At 43.1% G+C, this 19,012-nt stretch overlaps 1 protein-coding gene across 1 annotated transcript in view; it reads left to right on the top strand.

The window, feature by feature from the left end:
- LOC121168218 (unconventional myosin-Ie) overlaps positions 1–19,012 on the top strand; it is a 193,753-nt gene that overhangs the window by 88,680 nt on the left and 86,061 nt on the right. Inside the window, exons 4-5 of the mRNA XM_040998123.1 lie at positions 2,589–2,683; positions 18,652–18,739. Of these exons, the coding sequence (XP_040854057.1) occupies positions 2,589–2,683; positions 18,652–18,739 (183 nt within the window). The remainder of the gene's footprint in view (positions 1–2,588; positions 2,684–18,651; positions 18,740–19,012) is intronic.

The raw sequence follows: 19,012 nt of genomic DNA, 5'->3' as shown, positions 1-19,012 counted from the left end.
TTTGAAGAGTTCTCTTTAAAGAAATAGCACAGCAGTTTAAAAAAAAATATTTATTTTTACTGTTTATGGTAACAGAATTTGTGAAACAGGTGTGTACTTTTACACTTGTATAAACAGCAGAGCAGTTAAGGATGCTGTCCACATATTCACCCCCCAATTCCCATTTCACAGATGAAGAAAGTGAGGTTCAGATTAAGTACTAGAGTCTAATGAGCAGTAAAGGTAGGAGTTGAGGTTAGATCTGATTGACCATTAGGATCTCGGAGGAGGAAAAGAAAAAACAGAAAAAAAAAATGCCTACCTTATGATTCACACAGGTAGCCGAGATGCAATCATGCTGCAGATGAGAAACCCATTACAGAAGTATTGAATAACATGCAAAGGTCAAGTGTCACTTTCTCAAGCAGCTGTGAGGCCTCCTGGGCAATGGCTTGCCTCTCCGTTTTGCTCCATCGTCTGTAATTTTGCGTCCACTCTATTTGTCATCATGCTTCTTGTAATCTGCTTCCCTGTTTTCGAAGAGGCTTGAGGAGCAGGAGTTGAACAGTTAAGATGCTTGTTTTCCAATCTGGCTTACCTAGGTTCCATTCCCAGCTCTGGCTCTAGACTCAAGGTTCCTGTTTAGTGCAGACCCTGGGAGGTAGCAGTGATGACGGTAGCTAGGGTAATAACTGGTTTACGGCCTCCTGTGTGGGAGACTTGGATTGACTCATAGTTTCCGCCCTGGAAGTTATAGTCCTTTGAGAAATACACCAGCAGATTGGGAGAGCTCTGTCTCTCGGTCTTTCAATCAGTCAGTCCTTTCTGGGAAGCCTGGCCTGAAGGACACCCATCCCCGTGTATCACTCTACTACCCTGACTCCCATGCCTGCCTTCCCTCTGACAGTAAGGTGAAGGCAGAGCTACCATCAGTCATTTCCTACCTAGAGTTTGCCGGTTGACCAGTCTCAGCTCACTGGGTGTGCCACCTCCCTTTCTGGTTTTCCCAACTTGTGACGTGTGGGGCTTCAAGGAGGAGGACAGTGAGTGTTGGGTACACCCATGTTCACCATGTGTATCAGCACCCTCTGTGTGTCCCAGACCCCTTATTCTATAGTGAATCATTGCAGAATAGGGCTCAAAAATGGTTTAAGAAAGGTGTTTTTTGTTTGTTTTTTGTTAAGACGTACCTTTTTTTTTTTAAACTGGAAAGTCAGATATACAGAGAAGGAGAGTCAGAGACATATCTTCCATTCGCTGGTTCACTCCCCAAGCGGCTGCAGTGGCTGAGCCAATCAGAAGCCAGGACTCAAGAGCTTCTTCTAGGTCTCCCAAGGCTTTAGGCCATTCTTGACTGCTTTCCCAGGCCACAAGCAGGGAGCTGGAAGGGAAGTAGAACAGCCAGGATGTGAACCAGTGCCCATATGGGATCCTGGCACATGTAAGGCAATGATTTTAGCCGCTAGGCTACCATGCCAGGTCCAAGAAAGGTGTGTTTTACTTCTGTTATATTGCCCTACCTTTTTCAGATTAGTTCATTATGCACCAGAATAACTTTTTCTTTTTTTTTTTTTTTTTAAGTTTTAAAGCAAGATTTATTAGAAAAGTTGAGAAAGGAGACTCCCATCCTAGTGATGGGAAGGGGTTTTGAGATCCTCTGCCATCATGGCAGGAGGAAAAGCAAGAAAGAAAAACCCTAGTCCTCTGCCATAGTGGCAGGAGGAAAAGTAAAAAGACCCTGCACCAGAATAACTTAGCAAGCTGCTACATATTTACCCCTGCTTTAACAATGGGGCTATTCTGATATTTTTACATTCTTCTAGGCTCAGTAACATTTAAGGGGTAGTATTTTCTGTTTAGTAATTTCTGAGAGGGAATATTATAGTTGGGTGCTAAGAAATTGACTAAAAGAAAGCTGACATTGACTGAGACAGTCAATCTGTAAAGGATGGTCGTATGTTTGGTTTTATAGTCATGTGTGGCCATGACATCCTGTGAAACTGGATCACAAATTCAGGACTGTATCTTGATGTGGTTGAAATTTACACTTTCCCCAACCTCGTAAAATAGAAGTGAAGCAAACTGGCCAGAGCAGCTTATCTCTTGATAGAACCACACTTCCTCCCCTGCTAGAGAAAATTTTGTTTTCCAATCACAAATGGTTTCAGTTCTGAGGTGCCAGAAACCTCCATTTGCCCTTGGGGAAAAAAAAAATGATCTAGGAATTCAGGCTGCTGGTTGCAATGTTGATAAACCTCTCTTCAGACCTGTTTCCCAAGTGTCTTGTGGAACATCTTGAGATGGAATGTCATCTGCAGAGGCATGTTTGGGTGGAAGGGTGTGGTCTGAAGCTGTGGGTCATGTCTGCAGGCTGAGTCACACATGTGCCTAGGGAAGAGTCCTTCCAACTTCCATTTAATTTGTTAGGGCTAAGTGTTCATCTCCGAGGCAATTTTATGAGTTCTTATGTTATGCAACCTTTGGGATGCGATTATGTGCATAGGCTTGGGAACCGTGCAGTGGTCAATTGGTCTCGCAGGTCAAGGAAAGGAATGTGAGGCATTGATCTCTGACCGTGGTCTTACTTTTGTTTTTTCTTGGCTTTCCAGGCACAATATGAGAATCCACCACACATCTATGCCCTGGCAGATAGTATGTACAGAAACATGATCATCGACAGAGAGAACCAGTGTGTCATCATCAGGTAGGAGAAGGATCCTCCCGGGGAGGTCCAGAGCTTGGAAGACAGTCCTGGAATGAGGGACCTCTGTCAAAGGGCCGTGACTTTACAACAGCCGCTGATGGCAGAGGCTGGGTCATGCACGGAGGAACAAGCAAGCTGGCTGCTTTATCTTAATTTACTTGAAAACCCCAAGTGCAGAAAGCTTTGAGCTCTTGTGGGGCTGTCATCAAAGCCCCTGGTGTTTAAGGCATTAAGGACTCAGGGCTCATCATGCCAACTGGGTCTTTGTATAATCAGCAAGGTCAAGGGATGAAAGTCCTAAACCTCCTCTGCCCTTGGATCTGACTGAGGCTTTACGTCAGAAGCGTGATAAGCATGCTTCCCTATGGTATCTGCTAGAATTCACTCTGCATTCTGTTCTTGTTGGCTAGTAGTTCATGCATGGTATACTTTGGCGTTGGATGATGTACTCGGTCATTTGCTTTGAGTTTTTGAGGATTCCATTACCCAGGTGGCTGTAGCTACATTTTGTAATCCTTTCACCAATCCTCACCTGCATTCCAGTGCATTTAAATTTTATTTTACCACGGTGAACGTTTTCCAACATAGAAAAAGCATTCAATGATGTTCCCATATTTTTACATGAATAGTCCACATTTTGTGGTAGGTATTTGTGTTCATCTTTGATAGTTTTCTTATCTGAATTATCTTTCAAAGTTTTTCACAATAGTTGGTCATAAGAGGCAAAAAATTACAAGTATTAATCTTGGGGTACCTAGGATACATTTTCCTAGCGATCAATATATTGCCAAGCCTGTCTTATGTAGTCTTCTATCCTGGTCCACTTGATTAATTAAGGCAACTCCTAGAGAACACATCCATTTAGTCGTTCATAATTGAGATGTACTGCTGGAAGATAACGCTCATCACACTTCACACATGAACAATTCTTTTACTGTCATCTAGTGTTGCCATTCCGGTTCTATGGCTGTCTTATAAATTTTCTTTTATACTTAGTTGTATTTAATGTTCAAAGAAGGCCTGCACACAGCACCTGATTGTTATGTTTTCATATCTCTTAATAATCCTTTCTTGCTCTTTTTTTTTCTTGACATTTGTTTTGAAAGAGAAAGGGCTCTTGAGAAAAAGATTGTGGAGATCTTCAGAAAACGTGCCATTGGCTGCATGTGTTCTGTGATGGTTCACGATTTCCGCTATCTATATCTCCTCTAAATTGGTAGTTGCATCTAAGAGTGCTCTCCGATTTGGATTCAAATTTTTGGCAAAAGCGCCTCACTAGTGATACTGTGCCCTTAACACCTGTTCGTCTCTGTGTCATGATGCAAACTGGCAGTGGACTCATTCATTATAAACTTCATCTAATGGCTGTTATTTAGTTGATAATTGGAAAAGTTATTTTTCATGCCTATAATCCTACTTCTTCTGATTCTTCAATTATATTATTCTCTCTGCATTTGCTTTTCTTTGATTTAATCACCTTAAAATAGAATCTGTATAGGAAAATGAGATAAGACACTTGAGTCATTGCCTTTATCTAGTGCTTTTCAAAGCAATGGATTGTTGCCCTAGCAACCAGCCAAGGTAATGTGTCTTTGGTGTCTCTCTAAAATAGTGAATTTCAAATGTTTTATCCATTTTCGTTGCAGTTATTCTTTTTGCTGTTCAAAAGGATCCCATTTTGACTGAGAGAGCTCCTTGGTTAGTACATCCTTAAGACATGACCCCACTAGTTTCTGGTAGTTTTCTCATTTAAGAAGCTGCAAGCTCCTCTTGTGCTGCCACTTCTCCAAGGGCTGTGGTTCATTGTCATGAGCAGTGGCATTGGAAACCGCTGGTCTGGACACTGCCAAGCTGCCTACCCATGTTGTCAGTGCTTCTGGTCCTTTTCAGAGGACAGAGCTAGGGAGTGATGCTTTTTGTTTTGCTTTTGAAGAGAAAAATGAAACAAGTCATACTGATATTTCCATTTCAGTTTTCAAGGTAGCACAGTTTTTATTTCTTAGGCTTTTATATTCATTTCCCATTTATCTTATGCTTAAAATCTTGGTTCCTAATGACATGGAAGCAATTATTTGTCTTATACTATGTCTGTATTATGGATAGATAAAATAGTTTTTATTTATGCCATAAAGAATAAAATTACAGAATAAGAGCACTAAAACATTTCAGTGTAAACAGAGAACTGAAGTACTTAAAAGCTGATGAAGGCTCATGACATTTTATCTCTGAATATTTCCACCTGCACCTCTGAGAACTGACAACATTTTTCCTACTTAATCTTAGGACCATTACCACAACTGAAGAGTCACGATCATCTGCAAACCAGCAGGTTTTATCCAAATCTGACTGTTGCAGATTCTTTCCTGCTACTTTATATGAATTGAGAAATGGTTGCATTTGATTATTTTATTTTATTTTAAAAGGGCTAATTTTGAGTAGAAAGTTAAAGACAGAAAAGGAGGGAAAGAGATTGGGCTGGCACTGTCGCTCAATAAGCTAACCCTTAACTTTCAAGCACTGACATCCCATATGGGCACCCAGTTCCATTCCCAACTGCTCCACTTCGATCCAGCTCCCTGCCTGTGGTCTGGGAAGGCAGCGGAGGATGGCCCCACGTCCATGTGCCCCAGGTCCATGTGCCCCATATGGGAGACCAGAAGCAGCTCCTGGCTCCCAGCTTTAGATCAGCTCAGCTCTGGCCATTGTGGCCATTGGGACTGAACCAGTGGATGGTTTTCCTCTCTCTCTCCTTCTCCCTGTAAATCTGCCATTCAAATAAAAATAAAATAAATATTTTAAAGAGGAAGAGAGAAAGAGAGGTCTTCCATGTACTAGACCGCTCTGCAAATGTCTGCAACAACTAAGGCTGGGCCTGGCTGAAACTAGGAGCCAAGAGCTTCTTGCAGGTCTTCCATGTGGGTGCAAGAACCCAAGTACTTGGGTCTATTTTCCTAGGTACATTACCAGGCAGCTGGATGAAAAATGGAGCAGCCAGGGATTATACCAATAACCATATGAGATTCTAGCATTCAGGCACAACTTAACCTATTATGGTTAATTTATTATGGTGCAAATAAATTTAAGGTGCCATCCCCTTAAATTTATTTTTATTCTACTGTTCTACTATTGCCATTTTCTCCCATAACATTGATATTGTGAAGAGACCAAACCAGTCAGTTAGTTTGTCTCATTATACTTATTCCTTCAGTTGGATTTTACATAAATTGGAAATTAGCTCTAAATACTGGATTAGATGCAGGTTAAACCCTTTTGGATGAATAGTTAGGAAATGAGGATTTTGGTTGCATGATAGGAAATGCTGTTGCTTGACGCAAGGTTGAGGTGCGGCCTTTAGAGAGTTTTCTTAACTGGAATTTAATCTATTCCAGTTTGAGTTTCCCAATAGAGTTCCTTATTGGTTCCTTTCCCTTCTTCTATATGTGCACTGAGACGAGAAGGAAGGAAATGGCTTGCTCAGCCCATGTCTCCATCTCTCAGGTCCTCTTCCACCTGTCCTTGCAGCAAGACTGTGCCCACTTCTACAGTCCCTCTCTCCAGCTGTTCAGGTGACAGATTCAAGGACATGCTTGCAAGAATTTCTGTTGGGATGTTGGTGTTCTCCTTTAGGAAGCATTTGGACAGGGAGCTTCCTGACTTGAACCATGCAGAATGAGACCAACATTCAACTTCATGGCCCATTTCTGCACGCCACTGCCCTCCCTTCAATCACCAGCTGCAAATTGAGGATCCCCCTCCCAACTCACCTTCAGACTCCCTTCTGCCCAGTTTGTTATAAATCCAAAAGTCTCCACTATTCTCTCAGATTCAGTAACTTAGGGGAAAGCCCTCTGCTTAGAACTGCAGTCTTAGGAAAGCTATAGGAGACGTGGCCCAAGTCTGGGAGAGTCCCATGCATAGCTTGAGGTTGTCTTCTTGTGGAAGTTGTTCCTTTAAGTCTTTGGTGTCCAGAGTTTTTATGTGGGCTCTATCCTTTCTGTAAGGTTGACCTTTTGTTTCCAAAACCTCCTGAAGGTACAGGCTAATAATCCCTCTGGAGGGTGGAAGTGATAGGATGTGTTTGAAAGTCTTCCTTGAAAATCATAATTGTTAGACCAGGCCCCTGCGCCTCCAGGCAAACACTTAGCAGACTGGGCACCTTGGGACTAACAGATCATGAACCAGTTACCCAGGGCAAAGTTCCACTTCTCTTTAGTTCTTCATTAGGGGTGCAGAAACTGTGGTTTGCTTTCTGTGTGAAAGCCCACTGGCACAGCCAAGTTCACTTTGGCCAGCTCTGGGATCCTGGGCTGCATTCCCAGTGACTCTGGGCCATGGTATATTCACCTGTAAGTGAAATGATTGATCAGTGATCAACGATGACCTCTGGTGTCTGGTGGTTTGGAATTGTTCCAAATAATGTTCCTGCTGCTTAGAAAGAAAAGCAGAGAGATGCTATCCTCAGTAGAGGGGCTCAAGTGTGCAGCCGCTGGGTGCTTGGCCTGCTGAATTTTGAGTTGGATGATGCATGTCTGAATGCTCCCGTGAACAGAAAGCAAATCAAACCTGTTTTGAAGGTGCTGGAAGAGAACCCTACAAAAGAATGCTATGGGATTCTGCTGTAGCTGGATAGACTAGCAGTTTTTACTAGCACTTAATTAGGAAGTAAAAAGTGGATGATGGCTTAATGTGTACATTCTTTCAGACCTCCGGCTCTTGCTAGCCCTGGTGTGACTTTGTCTAAGTGGCTCTGTGGATGAAGAACACCGCCCATAAAGGCAGCTTTACTAGTTTCTGCCCAGTCTTACTCATGTTTTTGACAATGGGTGAGATAGACTGGCAGCTCACTATTTCTGGACTAGAAATCAGTGCAACAAATTGAATTTTTAAAGAAAGAAAGGAAGGAGTTGAGCTGTTTGTTGGAGCACAAGCTTCCATTAAAGCCTGGGTCTTGAGTTTTGTACATCTAAAATAAACCCAGTCTGTCAAAACAGCGAGAACTGGGCAGCCTTGAAAAGACTGTCTCTTGCCAACCAAATTCACAGATGAGTATGAATCAGACCCTGATTCATTATGTTGCAGGAAGAATTCTGCCTATGGAAGCTGACTGTTGGAACACAGTCTGGTTTGAATGGAGGGTTAGATTCATAGCTGACGGGTGGCAGAATTGGCTCATGCCATCCGATCATGGTGTTCACTCTGGAGATATGAACCAAAGCATTGGCTGCTCCTCGGGATATTTTTTTGGGGGTGGGGGGAGAAACCCGGCATTTCTGCTGCTAATGTTCCTGTGTCCAGTTGGGTCAACCCCTTTTCAGCCACCTCTGCTTCCTCTTTGTCAGTCTCTGCCGTTCATGATGTGAATTTTGGTTAGGAATAAAGATCCCAAATTAACCTTGGATGTTTTCCAGAGCTTTCTCAACAGTCCACTGCAGGGAGAATGGCGTCTGTAGATGCTGGCTTCAACATGCCTTGTGATCGTTAATTTTGCTTTCCAGCAATGAGTCTTTCTAGTTCTGAAGTGTATTGTTAGCTCAGTGGCTGATGCATAACTAAGCTCCAGCTCCAGGGATGGAACCAACCTAACCCTATGGGAAGATCAGAGCATCAACACTTCTTTTTATTGCAAAGTCAGATATACAGAGAGGAGAAGAAACAGAGAAGATCTTTGTCCGATGATTCACTCCCCAAGTGATCACAACAGCCGGAGCTGAGCCGATCTGAAGCCAGGAGCCAGGAGCTTCTTCTGAGTCTCCCACATGGGTGCAGGGTCCCAAGACTTCAAGCCGTTCTTCACTGCTTTCCCAGGCCACAAGCAGGGAGCTGGATGGGAAGTGGGGCTACCAGGATTAAAACTGGCACCCATATGGGATCCCGGCATGTTCAGGGCAAGAACTTTAGCTGCTAGATTACCACGCTGGGCCCTCAAATTTCCCATTTTTTAATGATGATATTAGTTGCTGCCATATACTAGAACAGAAAAACCAGGACATTTAGCAAGGTTAGTTATCCTGGAGTTAAGCTCCTAGAATTTCATCTCCCCCAAAGTAAATGCTTTTAAAATCCTAATTCTGGGCCTGGCGTGGTAGCCTCGCGGCTAAAGTCCTCGCTTTGTGTGTGCCAGGATCGCATATTTTGTCTGCTGGTTTGGAATTGTTCCAAATAATGCTGTTGGGAAAGGAAGGCAGAGAGATGCTGTCTTAAGGCGAGAAGTCCAAGTGTAAAGCCACTGACACTGGCAAGCTGAATGCTGGCCTGTTGACTTCTGGGTTGGAAGGTGTGTGTCTGAATGCACCTGTGATGTGTTATGTGGCTATAACATAGAAATAAGCCATAGGGAAATATAAGAACAAGCAGAAAACTGAGTTTGGCCCCCACACATCCCATGTGGCCTGCTTCCCATCCAGCTCCCTGCTTGTGGCCTGAGAAAGCCTTAGAGGATGGCCCAAAGTCTTGGGGTCCTGTGCCCATGTGAGAGACCCGAAGGAGGCACCTGGCTCCTAGGTACGGGTCGCCTCAGCTCCAGCTGTTTCAGCCACTTGGGGAGTGAATCAACCGACAGAAGATTTTCCTCTCTCCTTTCTCTATACCTGACTTTCCAATAAAAATAAATAAATCTTGAAAAAAAAATCAATCTAACCCTTTGGGCTGGCACCCTGGCATAGTATATTAAGCCTCCACTGGTGGTGCCAACATCCCACTTAGTCACCAGTTCAAGTCCTAATTGCTCCACTTCTGATCCAGCTCCCTGCAAATGTGCCTTAAAAAGCAGCAAAGGATAGCTTATGTTCTTGGGCCCCTGCCACCCACATGGGATACCCAGAAGAAGCCTCAGGCTTTTTGCTTCAGACTGGCCCAGTTCTAGCCATCTTGACCATTTGAGGAGTGAACCAGCAGATGAAAGACCTTCTTCCTCTCTGTCTGTCCTGTCTCTGTATATCTGCTTTTCAAATAAAAATAAATAAATCTTCAAAAAAAAAAAAACGACAAAGCCAAAAACCCACTGAATGCATTGTGTTTCTTGGCTGTGAGTTCTCTGTGTATTCAGGAGGTTGTTAATTTTATCTGTTATTAATTAGAGGACCAACAGTTAACACATAGCCTGACTAAAGGAAGGAATATAGCTTATTGATGCATTCACCTCAACTTCTTCCTGAGAAGTGGAGAGGCATTGGTTTATCAGCAGGCCAAACCTGAGCCATGACTGTATCTTTCTGGACTTTTATTTCCTGGGATGTGTGGGAATCAGAACTGTTTTCTGCTTGTCTTTATATTTCCCTATAGTGTATTTCTATGTTATAGCCACATAACACTTATGCAGTAATTCTTCATACAGTTAATGGAATATGCATGTGAGAAAACTGTGCATAGATTTCAAACATTTTTGGAATCAGAATGAACTTACCTTTCAAGTATGTACCTGTAAGTGAACAGTTGTTTGGTGTGAAAAGATTAAGTTAAATGTAAGATCCCTCTTGCATGACAGGTGGCTGAATGCACATAAACCTGCAGGTCTTGGTAGTGTCTTGAGGATTTCTGAGCAGGAATTCTAGTTCACCAAAACAAGTCTTGGTACAAAGTCAGGATCTTAAAGGAATACTTAAAGGAAGTTTAGTGGCATGATGAGGCTCCGATCTGGGTTGGAAAGGCAAGGAGGAAATTATTGTGTGACAGTCAGTAAGCCTGTGAAAGAATAAAAGCATGAGCAAATGGGTGTTCAGTCTGGGCAGGGCCAACAGCTGTAGCGACATTGGCATCCTTAAAAGGTACAAGCACCTGAAGGCTGGGTAGGCACTTGCCAGCTTACTCATGCTTCATCTGTTCTCCAAAATCCAGCATTTGGATTTGTGTTTTAGAAGCGCATATGTGATACCTTTTGAGCATCAGGGACATCTATGCAGAGCAATCTATTTAATAAAATAGTGGTGTGTGGCATAAAGGGAAGGAGAAGCAGCAGGTTTTTCTGGTATTCTCTACGGTCTCTCAATCAGGCCTGATCTTGGCAGCGTGGCCGCAGGCATTCAGAAGACCCTGTCAGCTGACCTCTCTGGAGACCTAGTGGCCCTAGAACGGCTGCAAGGCAATGTTGTTGCTGCCATCAAGGGGAATGACTTTTGGCCTGCAGTGACTTTGACCACCTTAGCCTCTTTGAAACACATGATGCTAATTGGAAGCCATCACATTTTGGTACAGTTTGAGATTTTTGTTGTTGTTCAAAATACCCTGAATCTTATTTTTTGGGAGAAGTAAGGCATTTTGTTCTTAATGCTTTGAACGCCTGTTTGCCAGGTTTTGCTAGGGAGTATCCTGCCTTGGTGTGGAATAAATGCTTTCTTTCAAAAGAATAAAAGCAGGTATTTGGGAAAATATCCAATTTGCTGGCTGATTATAATATATAAAAATATATTACATATTTTTTTTATCACAGAAGAAAGACATAGTGATCACTATTGGATCTAAGCTTTCCTCGGTATCTGCTTCTGTGTTTGGAACCCTTAATGTTTGCCTAGGAAGGAATGAAGAACAAAATCGGAACCTCTAATATGTGGCTCACATCTCTGCTCTGTACTTTGCCTTAACCTCCTGAAGCATTTCACGGGTTCCGAAGCGCTCTTCCTGCCTTTGATGTAGTTGAGTAACCTCTTATTATTAGGATTGGGACTCTTTTCAAGGCCCGCCCTTTCAGTTGGTCCACCCAACCTCTTGTTTATCCCAGCAACACTGGCCTTTGAGGTTTGCTGTCCCTCTGGCCTGGCCCTGGTGACACTCTGCGGGGCCTCACCAGGACTGCCCTCTGCCTGTGGAGCTGAGAACCCACATGGCTGGCTGTGAATCTCGCCACTGCGCCTGTGCAATGTCTGGGGAATTGTAGATTGGCATAAACATATATTCAACTGACCATGAATTGAATATTTTTTAGAAATGCATCTACAGAACACGTGCAGACTGGATTTCTTTGTCTTTATTCTCTAACACAGTGTTTACCTTGTTTTAGATTGTAAGTCACCTAAAGATGATTTAAAGTATATGGAGGGGTGTGAGCAGTATTGTGAGGACACTTGAAAAAGTTCATGAAAATAGGAAGAAAAATAAGATGATTTTGGTATAAGAACATTGAAATCCATAGCTTTTTCATAGTAGTTGTCTTCTATGAACTTACTGAAAATTTCTTCTTTGTGTAAATAGTAAGCCAGTTAGTTGAAGAGATGAGCATGCTCAGATTTTGACAGCTACAGGTGTCCTGGAACCGGTCTGCTTGCAGAGAGACTACAGGACTGCTGTCTTCTCCTGTGTCCTGTTCATACTAATCATTTGCAGTTTTCATGATGACCCGGAAAACTAGAAGGGAATCTCCCTCCCTTTGCAGATCAAGAAACTATCTCCAAGGGGTCAGGAATCTCGTTAAGCATGTCTCACTTGATAGGTGACACAGCTGGCCCCAGAGGCAGGGCTGCTGCTTCCAGCGTTACACTCTTTCCACTGCCCTCTGCTGCTTGCATCCAGCAGGTTTTGGATGAGCTGCTGGGAAATCTGTTACCACCCACAGTCATAAGGGAGCCTGGAAAGATCTTGGAGTGACTCACAGGGTGGACTCTTTATTCTGACCCAAGCGCATAACATCTGCCAACCTCAGTCACTTCTTCTGTGAAATGGGAATGAATCCCTTCAGGGAATGTAAGGGAAGATGAAGAAGGAGCTGCATGGTTGAACAGTATTTTTAGATGATAGAGAGTGATGCGACCTATCTGCTAGTGGTGTGAAGTAGCTTAGCTTGGGACTCAGTGGTCCTTCCTGTGGACTCATGTCCCCTTCAGTCAGGACATGGAGTTCTTCTTCTTACATGAAGTTGGGCCAAGAGGATCTTGGCTATCGGATCATTTTCTTGGCTGATTAAATGAAGGTTTTGTCTGCTTGACACCACTGGTTAGCCAGATGTTTGGGACTGTAAGAAATAATATTTCTTCATACTTAATGTGTTGAGGAGTTAAGGTGTATGGTTTGTACAGCAGTTGTGGCATGTGAGGTAATTTTTGTTATTTTTATCTGAAATAGTAATGTGTACTTGCAGTTTTTTTTTTTTTTTTCATTTGCTATCAAGTTCTCACAGATGAACTTTCTCTTTAGTTCTGGAATCTTCCTGTGGTATGGGTGACAGAGTTGCCTCACCTTGCAAGGCTATCAGGCCTAGACCCAGAGGGCAGCCAGGAAGGGAGTCTGTGAATTGAGTCTTTGGAGAAGGCTGCCCAGAACTTTCTTTGATGTGGTTGTTCATTCTTTCAGAATTATCTTGTCTTGTGATCGTGGTGATGCAGAGTGTTGTTTGTGAGTTCCAACTGCGCGTGAGATAATAAATGTTTTTGGTAGCAGGCTTGCTTAAAAACGGGTGTGTATCAGTTCAAGAGTTAGTTAAGAGTTTGGTCATACTGTGAGAGTTGCTTTGTGAAACAGTGTTAGTCTTCCTGGACTATCTAACCCTTACAAGGATGTAAGTGTCCTCCTGGGGCTGGATCACTCAAGTTCCTGAGGCAGACGTTGCAAGCCCTTCCTGAGCCCTGTGTTTATCTGTTTTCTGATACTGCAAAGCAGCAACAGACTATCCAAGAATGAATAACTTAGAAAGAAAACCCTGCCATTTCTGGCAGCTGGCATTGGCATTCTCTGGGCTTCTGATGGGGGCCTTGTGCTGCCCCAGCTAACTCATGGTAGAAAGTGGGATGGCAAGTGAGCTGCATAGAGAAGGCACACAGGGCAACCTCGTTTATCCCGAGCCTACACTTGCGATAACCAGTCCAGCCCAATGAGCCCGAGAACTCATGGGTGATAGTTCTATCATGAGAGCTGCAGCCCGGTGTCTCCTACACATCCCACCCAGGCCTCACCTCCCAACACTGCTACTTTGAGGAATCAAGTTTTGGTCCATGATCTTTTGGGTGATAAGCACAAGCTAGCTTCCCTCTGCCTCTCGTTGGCCCAGCCCTGACACTGGACACTCCAAACCCTGACACTCTAAGGAAGCCTGGGTCCTTGTGTTGAAAAATGGTATTTAGAGACCAAGAGTTGGTGCTTGGTATATTTAGTAACACTGGTGCTTCATTGCTTTAGTGACCTTAGCAGAAGACAGTGTTTAAGAAATGCACATTTATTCTATGCTGATGGTTATTTGCATTTTGGTCATGTTATTTTCATTGTAAGAGTGCTAATTTGGGGAAAGTGATGCTGGTTTTCCATTTTTACTAGTCAGAGATTTGCTTTCTATATACATTTAAATGAAGCCAGTTTAGAGAAATACACCAAGTCAGTAATATCTTGGTAGAATGTGTAGAAAGGTCCGAAGCCTGGAGTCTGTACAGGGTATCACTGAGTACTGCTGACCAGAATTGAACCCTTGATGCTTTTCCAATCCTGACACTCAAGGCCAGACCCAGGGGTCTCTGAACTGCCTTCCACCCTCCCAGTTCCCTGCCTCCTAGCCTGGTCCTGGTCAACAGCCCCTGGCTGCCTTCACTCCTGCTTGTGGAGTTCTTGCCTCTGGGTGTTGTGGCCCAGGCCTTTCCCACACTCTCAGCCTGTGCTCACACTCCACCTGTCTCGGTGAGATTTCACTGGCTGCGACTTTCTTCCAAGGATTCATGCCTCTCACAACTCCCTGAAAGGTAGACCAACATTTTGGTTGTGTTATTTCTTACATTTGTGCCATCACCTTTTCCAGGACTTAGTAAGCGCTGCTTGAGGCTGGAGGCACATCTCATTCCTGCCTCTGGCTTGGCCCATGTAGACGGCTTGGACCATGCGTGTTGGGAGAACAAATGCATGCATAAATGTTCACTTCAAGATTTTTGTCCTTTCTAAATAGCTAGGGGATGAACAGAAGATTGGAGAAATAACTTTAGTTACATTAACTCAGTCATAAGGGAACAGTAGCTTCTGTGCGCAGAACTAGGGGAGAGAGAGGAGATATGACTCGCTCTGAAGATTTTGAGTAGATGAGTACGTTTTCCAGCAGTAGGAATAGATAGCCCTGCTTGTTTTGTGAGTATCTAAAAAAAATGGAAACAGTTTGTTTACTAGAATAAGCTGAACTACATTGAAAACACTATTGATTTTTTTAAGTGATAAATGACCTTAAGACTCAGAAAAACAATTAGCATTCCTTGAGTCTAATGATTAATATGCCATCACTAGTAGCGTTTCCCCCAGAATATTTTTTCCATTTCCTTGAAATTTTAGTGCAGGCTTCCATTTCTGTGGAGATACACACACACACACACACACACACACACACACACACACACACTGTCATCGCTTTTGAAGTCTGTTGACTTTGATTTCAAATTGCTTGGCTCGCAGCCAGCTATGTAAGAACTGGGGAGTTTGTTTTTCAAAAAATTCTTACTCCTAGAAACTGTCCTAGGAGACTGGGAACCCGCAGATCCCCCACATGGATATTTTGAAGATGCTCTGAGGACCCCAGTAGGATGCTAGCTTTAAGGACCACTGGGGGCATTTTCCTAATTTCAAGAGTTTGTTGTTATTGTTTTTGTCTGCTTCAGAAGTCAAGTAAAGGCCATTAATTTAGGCAAGCTTTGTGTATCAACCGCAGTAGTGAGATGGAATGTGGATGATTTCAGGTGTGCTGCATAAACTGTGTGACACCTTTGTCTTCTTTTGTCTTCTTTGTCCAAAGGAAGAAATAACCAGTATAGTTTGGTTGTATAAACTGTAAGCTTCAAGTAAGTAAATGTGTAGGATTTTGTTGTTATACCTTATTTCAGGCAAATTACTGGCCTCTGATCAATACAACTTTTAAAGTGTCTGTAAACAAATAAAAAAAGGAAAATTCAGATCACTGTTTAGCTAGAACTAATTAAACAACCTGAAAAACACCACTGAGAATGTATGATGTCCTATTTAGGATTTTGCACTTATTTTAGTATGTGAAAGGTGTTACTTTCATAATTTTATTTTGCTTCCGACAGAAGTTAAATTTCTTGTCAGATCACAATGTTAGCCAATGACATAGTGAGAGAATTGCTCCATTATTTCATAATTGTATGGACTTGTTGCTATTCTATTACAGCTTGTTCTTAGGAGTTCTAAACATGAAAATGTAAATGCATGGAAAATAGGTTAACTCAGAATATTTTAGGAAATTGGAGAAACTGATGAAATTGATCAGTGTTGTTTATCACTGTGATGTGTGATCTCCCTCTTCTGCAGAGGTTGTTTTTTTCTAAGCTGAGAGACATGGGGATTTGCCTATTTAAAAAGAAAAGTAGGGCCCGGCACAGTGGCCTAGAGGCTAAAGTCCTCACCCTGAACATGCTGGGATCCCATATGAGCGCTGGGATCCCGGCAGCTCCACTTCACATCCAGCTCCCTGCTTGTGGCCTGGGAAAGAAATTGAGAATGGCCCAATGCTTTGGGATCCTGCACGCTTGTGGGAGACTTGGAGGAAGCTCCTAGGTCCTGGCTTCGGATCGGCACAGCATCTGCCGTTGCGGCCACTTGGGGAGGCCGCAAGATCTTCTTCTCTGTCTCTCCTCCTTTCTGTATATCTGACTTTGTAATAAAAATAAATAAATCTTAAAAAAAAAGTAGTCACAAAATCACAATAAACAATCACTGCAATCTTCTTGACAAACCAGAAATCCTTTGTCTTGTTCCATTTTAGTTCTTTTCCCCATATTCTTACATCATTATCAATGTATGACAGGTGGACGTCACCACTGGACACAGCAGACTCTTTATGTCAGCTCCAGAGTCTTCATTATCATTTTAAACATCAATGTGAAATCACATAGTGAGGTGGCTATCAAACAATCCTCTTTGATATTGCCATAATCATTTTTTAAAGAATTATTCATTTTTAATGAAAGGCAAGTATACAGATAGGAGAAGAGACAGAGGGGAAGATCTTCCACCATGGAATCACTCCCCAAGTGGCCCCAACAGCCGGAGCTGAGTCAGTCCAAAGCCAGGAGGCTAGAGCTTCTTCTAGGTCTCCTATGCAGGTGCAGGGTCCCAAGGCTTTCGGCCATCCTCAACTGCTTTCCCAGGCCACAGGCAGGGAGCTGGATGGGAAGCAGGGCCACGGGGATTAGAACTGGCTCCCATATGGGATACCAGCGCATGCAAGGCAAGGACTTTAGCCACTAGATACTACACCAGGTTGGGATGTGGCCATATTCTCCAATGTTTACATGGTTTGCTGCACATAAGACAGAAATTTGTGTCGGCAGAACTTTAGCTTCAGATGAACTGCTGTGTACGTCTACAGCCTGGGTCCAACCCGGGAATCATCTGATTGTGTTGATCTTGGAGCTGAATTTGCTGAACCTCCGTGTGTCTGTGGATAGGTTCATCCTCTGTAAGCAATGTGACGCCTCCTCCTCCTCCTCTGTTCGCCAATATGATGAAATTCCAGTTGGGTTTCCCTGTTCTGGGGTGCTTGGCACTAGATTTGTGGGTTCAGACTCTGAGAAGGTCAAAGCACTACCTAGAGGATGGCTCCATCCTAGGCTCTCCATAGTACCTAATGAGACATACCATACTTCAGGGGAGCAAATTCTACCAAGCTGAGTTTTTGACAGATGGATGCTTCATTCCTTTTCTGTTTGTTTTCAGATCTAAAATTATTTCTAGATTTCTTTACTTTTAGAGGTAGAAGGGCAGGATCTTGCTTGTACTCTAAGCAAAGGTTCCGTGTTTCTGCTCATTCCCGGGCCTCTTCTGGGTTTTTAGCTGCTTGGCATAACATACAGACTTTTCAGGGGACACATCAAAGGGTCAGGCTCTGGAACATTCTTCAGCAGAGATGCTTCATGCTTTAGAAACAGACCAACTTTATATCCTATGCAGTCAGATGTTCTCCTAGCACCCCAGCAGGTGCTGCATCTTTGACCACACCCCAAAATTCCTGATGACTGAAAGCAAACAAAACAATATTGTCTTAGGGAGTTGGAGCAGCCTGAAATTTTCCTACCGCACGCCTCCATCATTTGATATGATGAAGACAGCTAGCCTGATAATACAAAGAGATGAGGAATCCAACTGACCCCAGCATGTTTTGAGTTGAGGCCGTGTTGAATCCAGGGGAATTCTGAAGGAAGAACGGGGATTTTGAAGAGCAGACTACACGTTAACAAAAGGTTTTCCTTCTACAGTTAGGCTACCAAACGGAAGGCAGTCTTTGTTCCTCAGGATGTGATTAATATGCCCTCATCGTTTAATTTTAGAACTTCGGAAATAAGGAAACTTGCATCAGTCCAGGGCACATGATTTGGAACCTCAAAAGTGCCTACTTGCTTCATTTTTAATACAGAAATAACAAGGATATTTTAAAAAGCTTATGGAGATTGGCAAGCCAACTGAAAGATAAATTTTACTTTGAAATCCGTGCATAGTGTTTTAAGAATGCACATTTTCCGTGAACTTTTAAACAGTACGTGATGCATTGTAAGACGTTTGGAAAATAATGACACAGAAAAAGCAACTTCTACTGCTTTTGTGGTAGTTAGTCTTAATTTTTTTCTTACATTCTTCTAAGGATATTTTTGGAGCCATGCTTTATACATAATTTGAATGTTATTTCACTTCGCATTACCTCAAATGCATTTTTGGTGGGGAGAGGTTTGTCTAGTCTGCATGCTAGTGTTGATGTCTACCTAAGTCATCCATCTATTCCATAATTTTCCTAATTGTGTCCCCTGTTACCAGTGCATTTAGAAAGCTTAATTGTATGTGTGCAATGAGCCTTGTCTAGCTGCTGCTTCTCACCATGATAGTGTTGGCTCACACACAGTCCAAATGACTGACTCGTGCTACAACTTGCCTTTGGCACTCAGCACTGTGCCCCTTTTCTGACCCTCTGAATTCCTCTTGCCTGCTTTGTTTTGGGGAGGGGTGGGTGGAATGAGAAGCTGGTTGTGGTACCACCTCATGGATGGGCATTTTGCTTTCTCTCTCTCCAGTGGTGAAAGTGGAGCTGGGAAGACGGTGGCTGCCAAGTACATCATGAGCTACATCTCCAGGGTGTCTGGAGGAGGCCCCAAAGTCCAGGTGAGTTGACGGTGGGTTAGATCAAGTCCTTTTTCAATAAGTGAAAGCTCCATTTGCTGTCCAAGAAAGGATTTTACTTCCGCAGAAAAGACAGTGGTTCCATTTAACCAAGAAGCTTGAAATTTGCAAAGTAGCGACACATTTTGAATGAATGCCCAAAATGTAAGGTGCTCCTAGAAAGCAATAAAAGGCAAACAGTTCAAAAGAAAAATCAATGAGATATGAAAGACAAAGTGGCAACGTGAGCAGAGAGAAGAAAGGGAGGGGATGTAA

Source organism: Ochotona curzoniae, unplaced genomic scaffold, assembly GCF_017591425.1.
Source record: "Ochotona curzoniae isolate NIBS_2020 unplaced genomic scaffold, NIBS_Ocur_1.0 patch78, whole genome shotgun sequence".
In the NCBI taxonomy this organism is placed as follows: Eukaryota; Metazoa; Chordata; class Mammalia; order Lagomorpha; family Ochotonidae; genus Ochotona; species Ochotona curzoniae.
The sequence above is the reverse complement of the archived record's forward strand: the minus strand, read 5'-3'. Positions and strand labels throughout refer to the sequence as shown.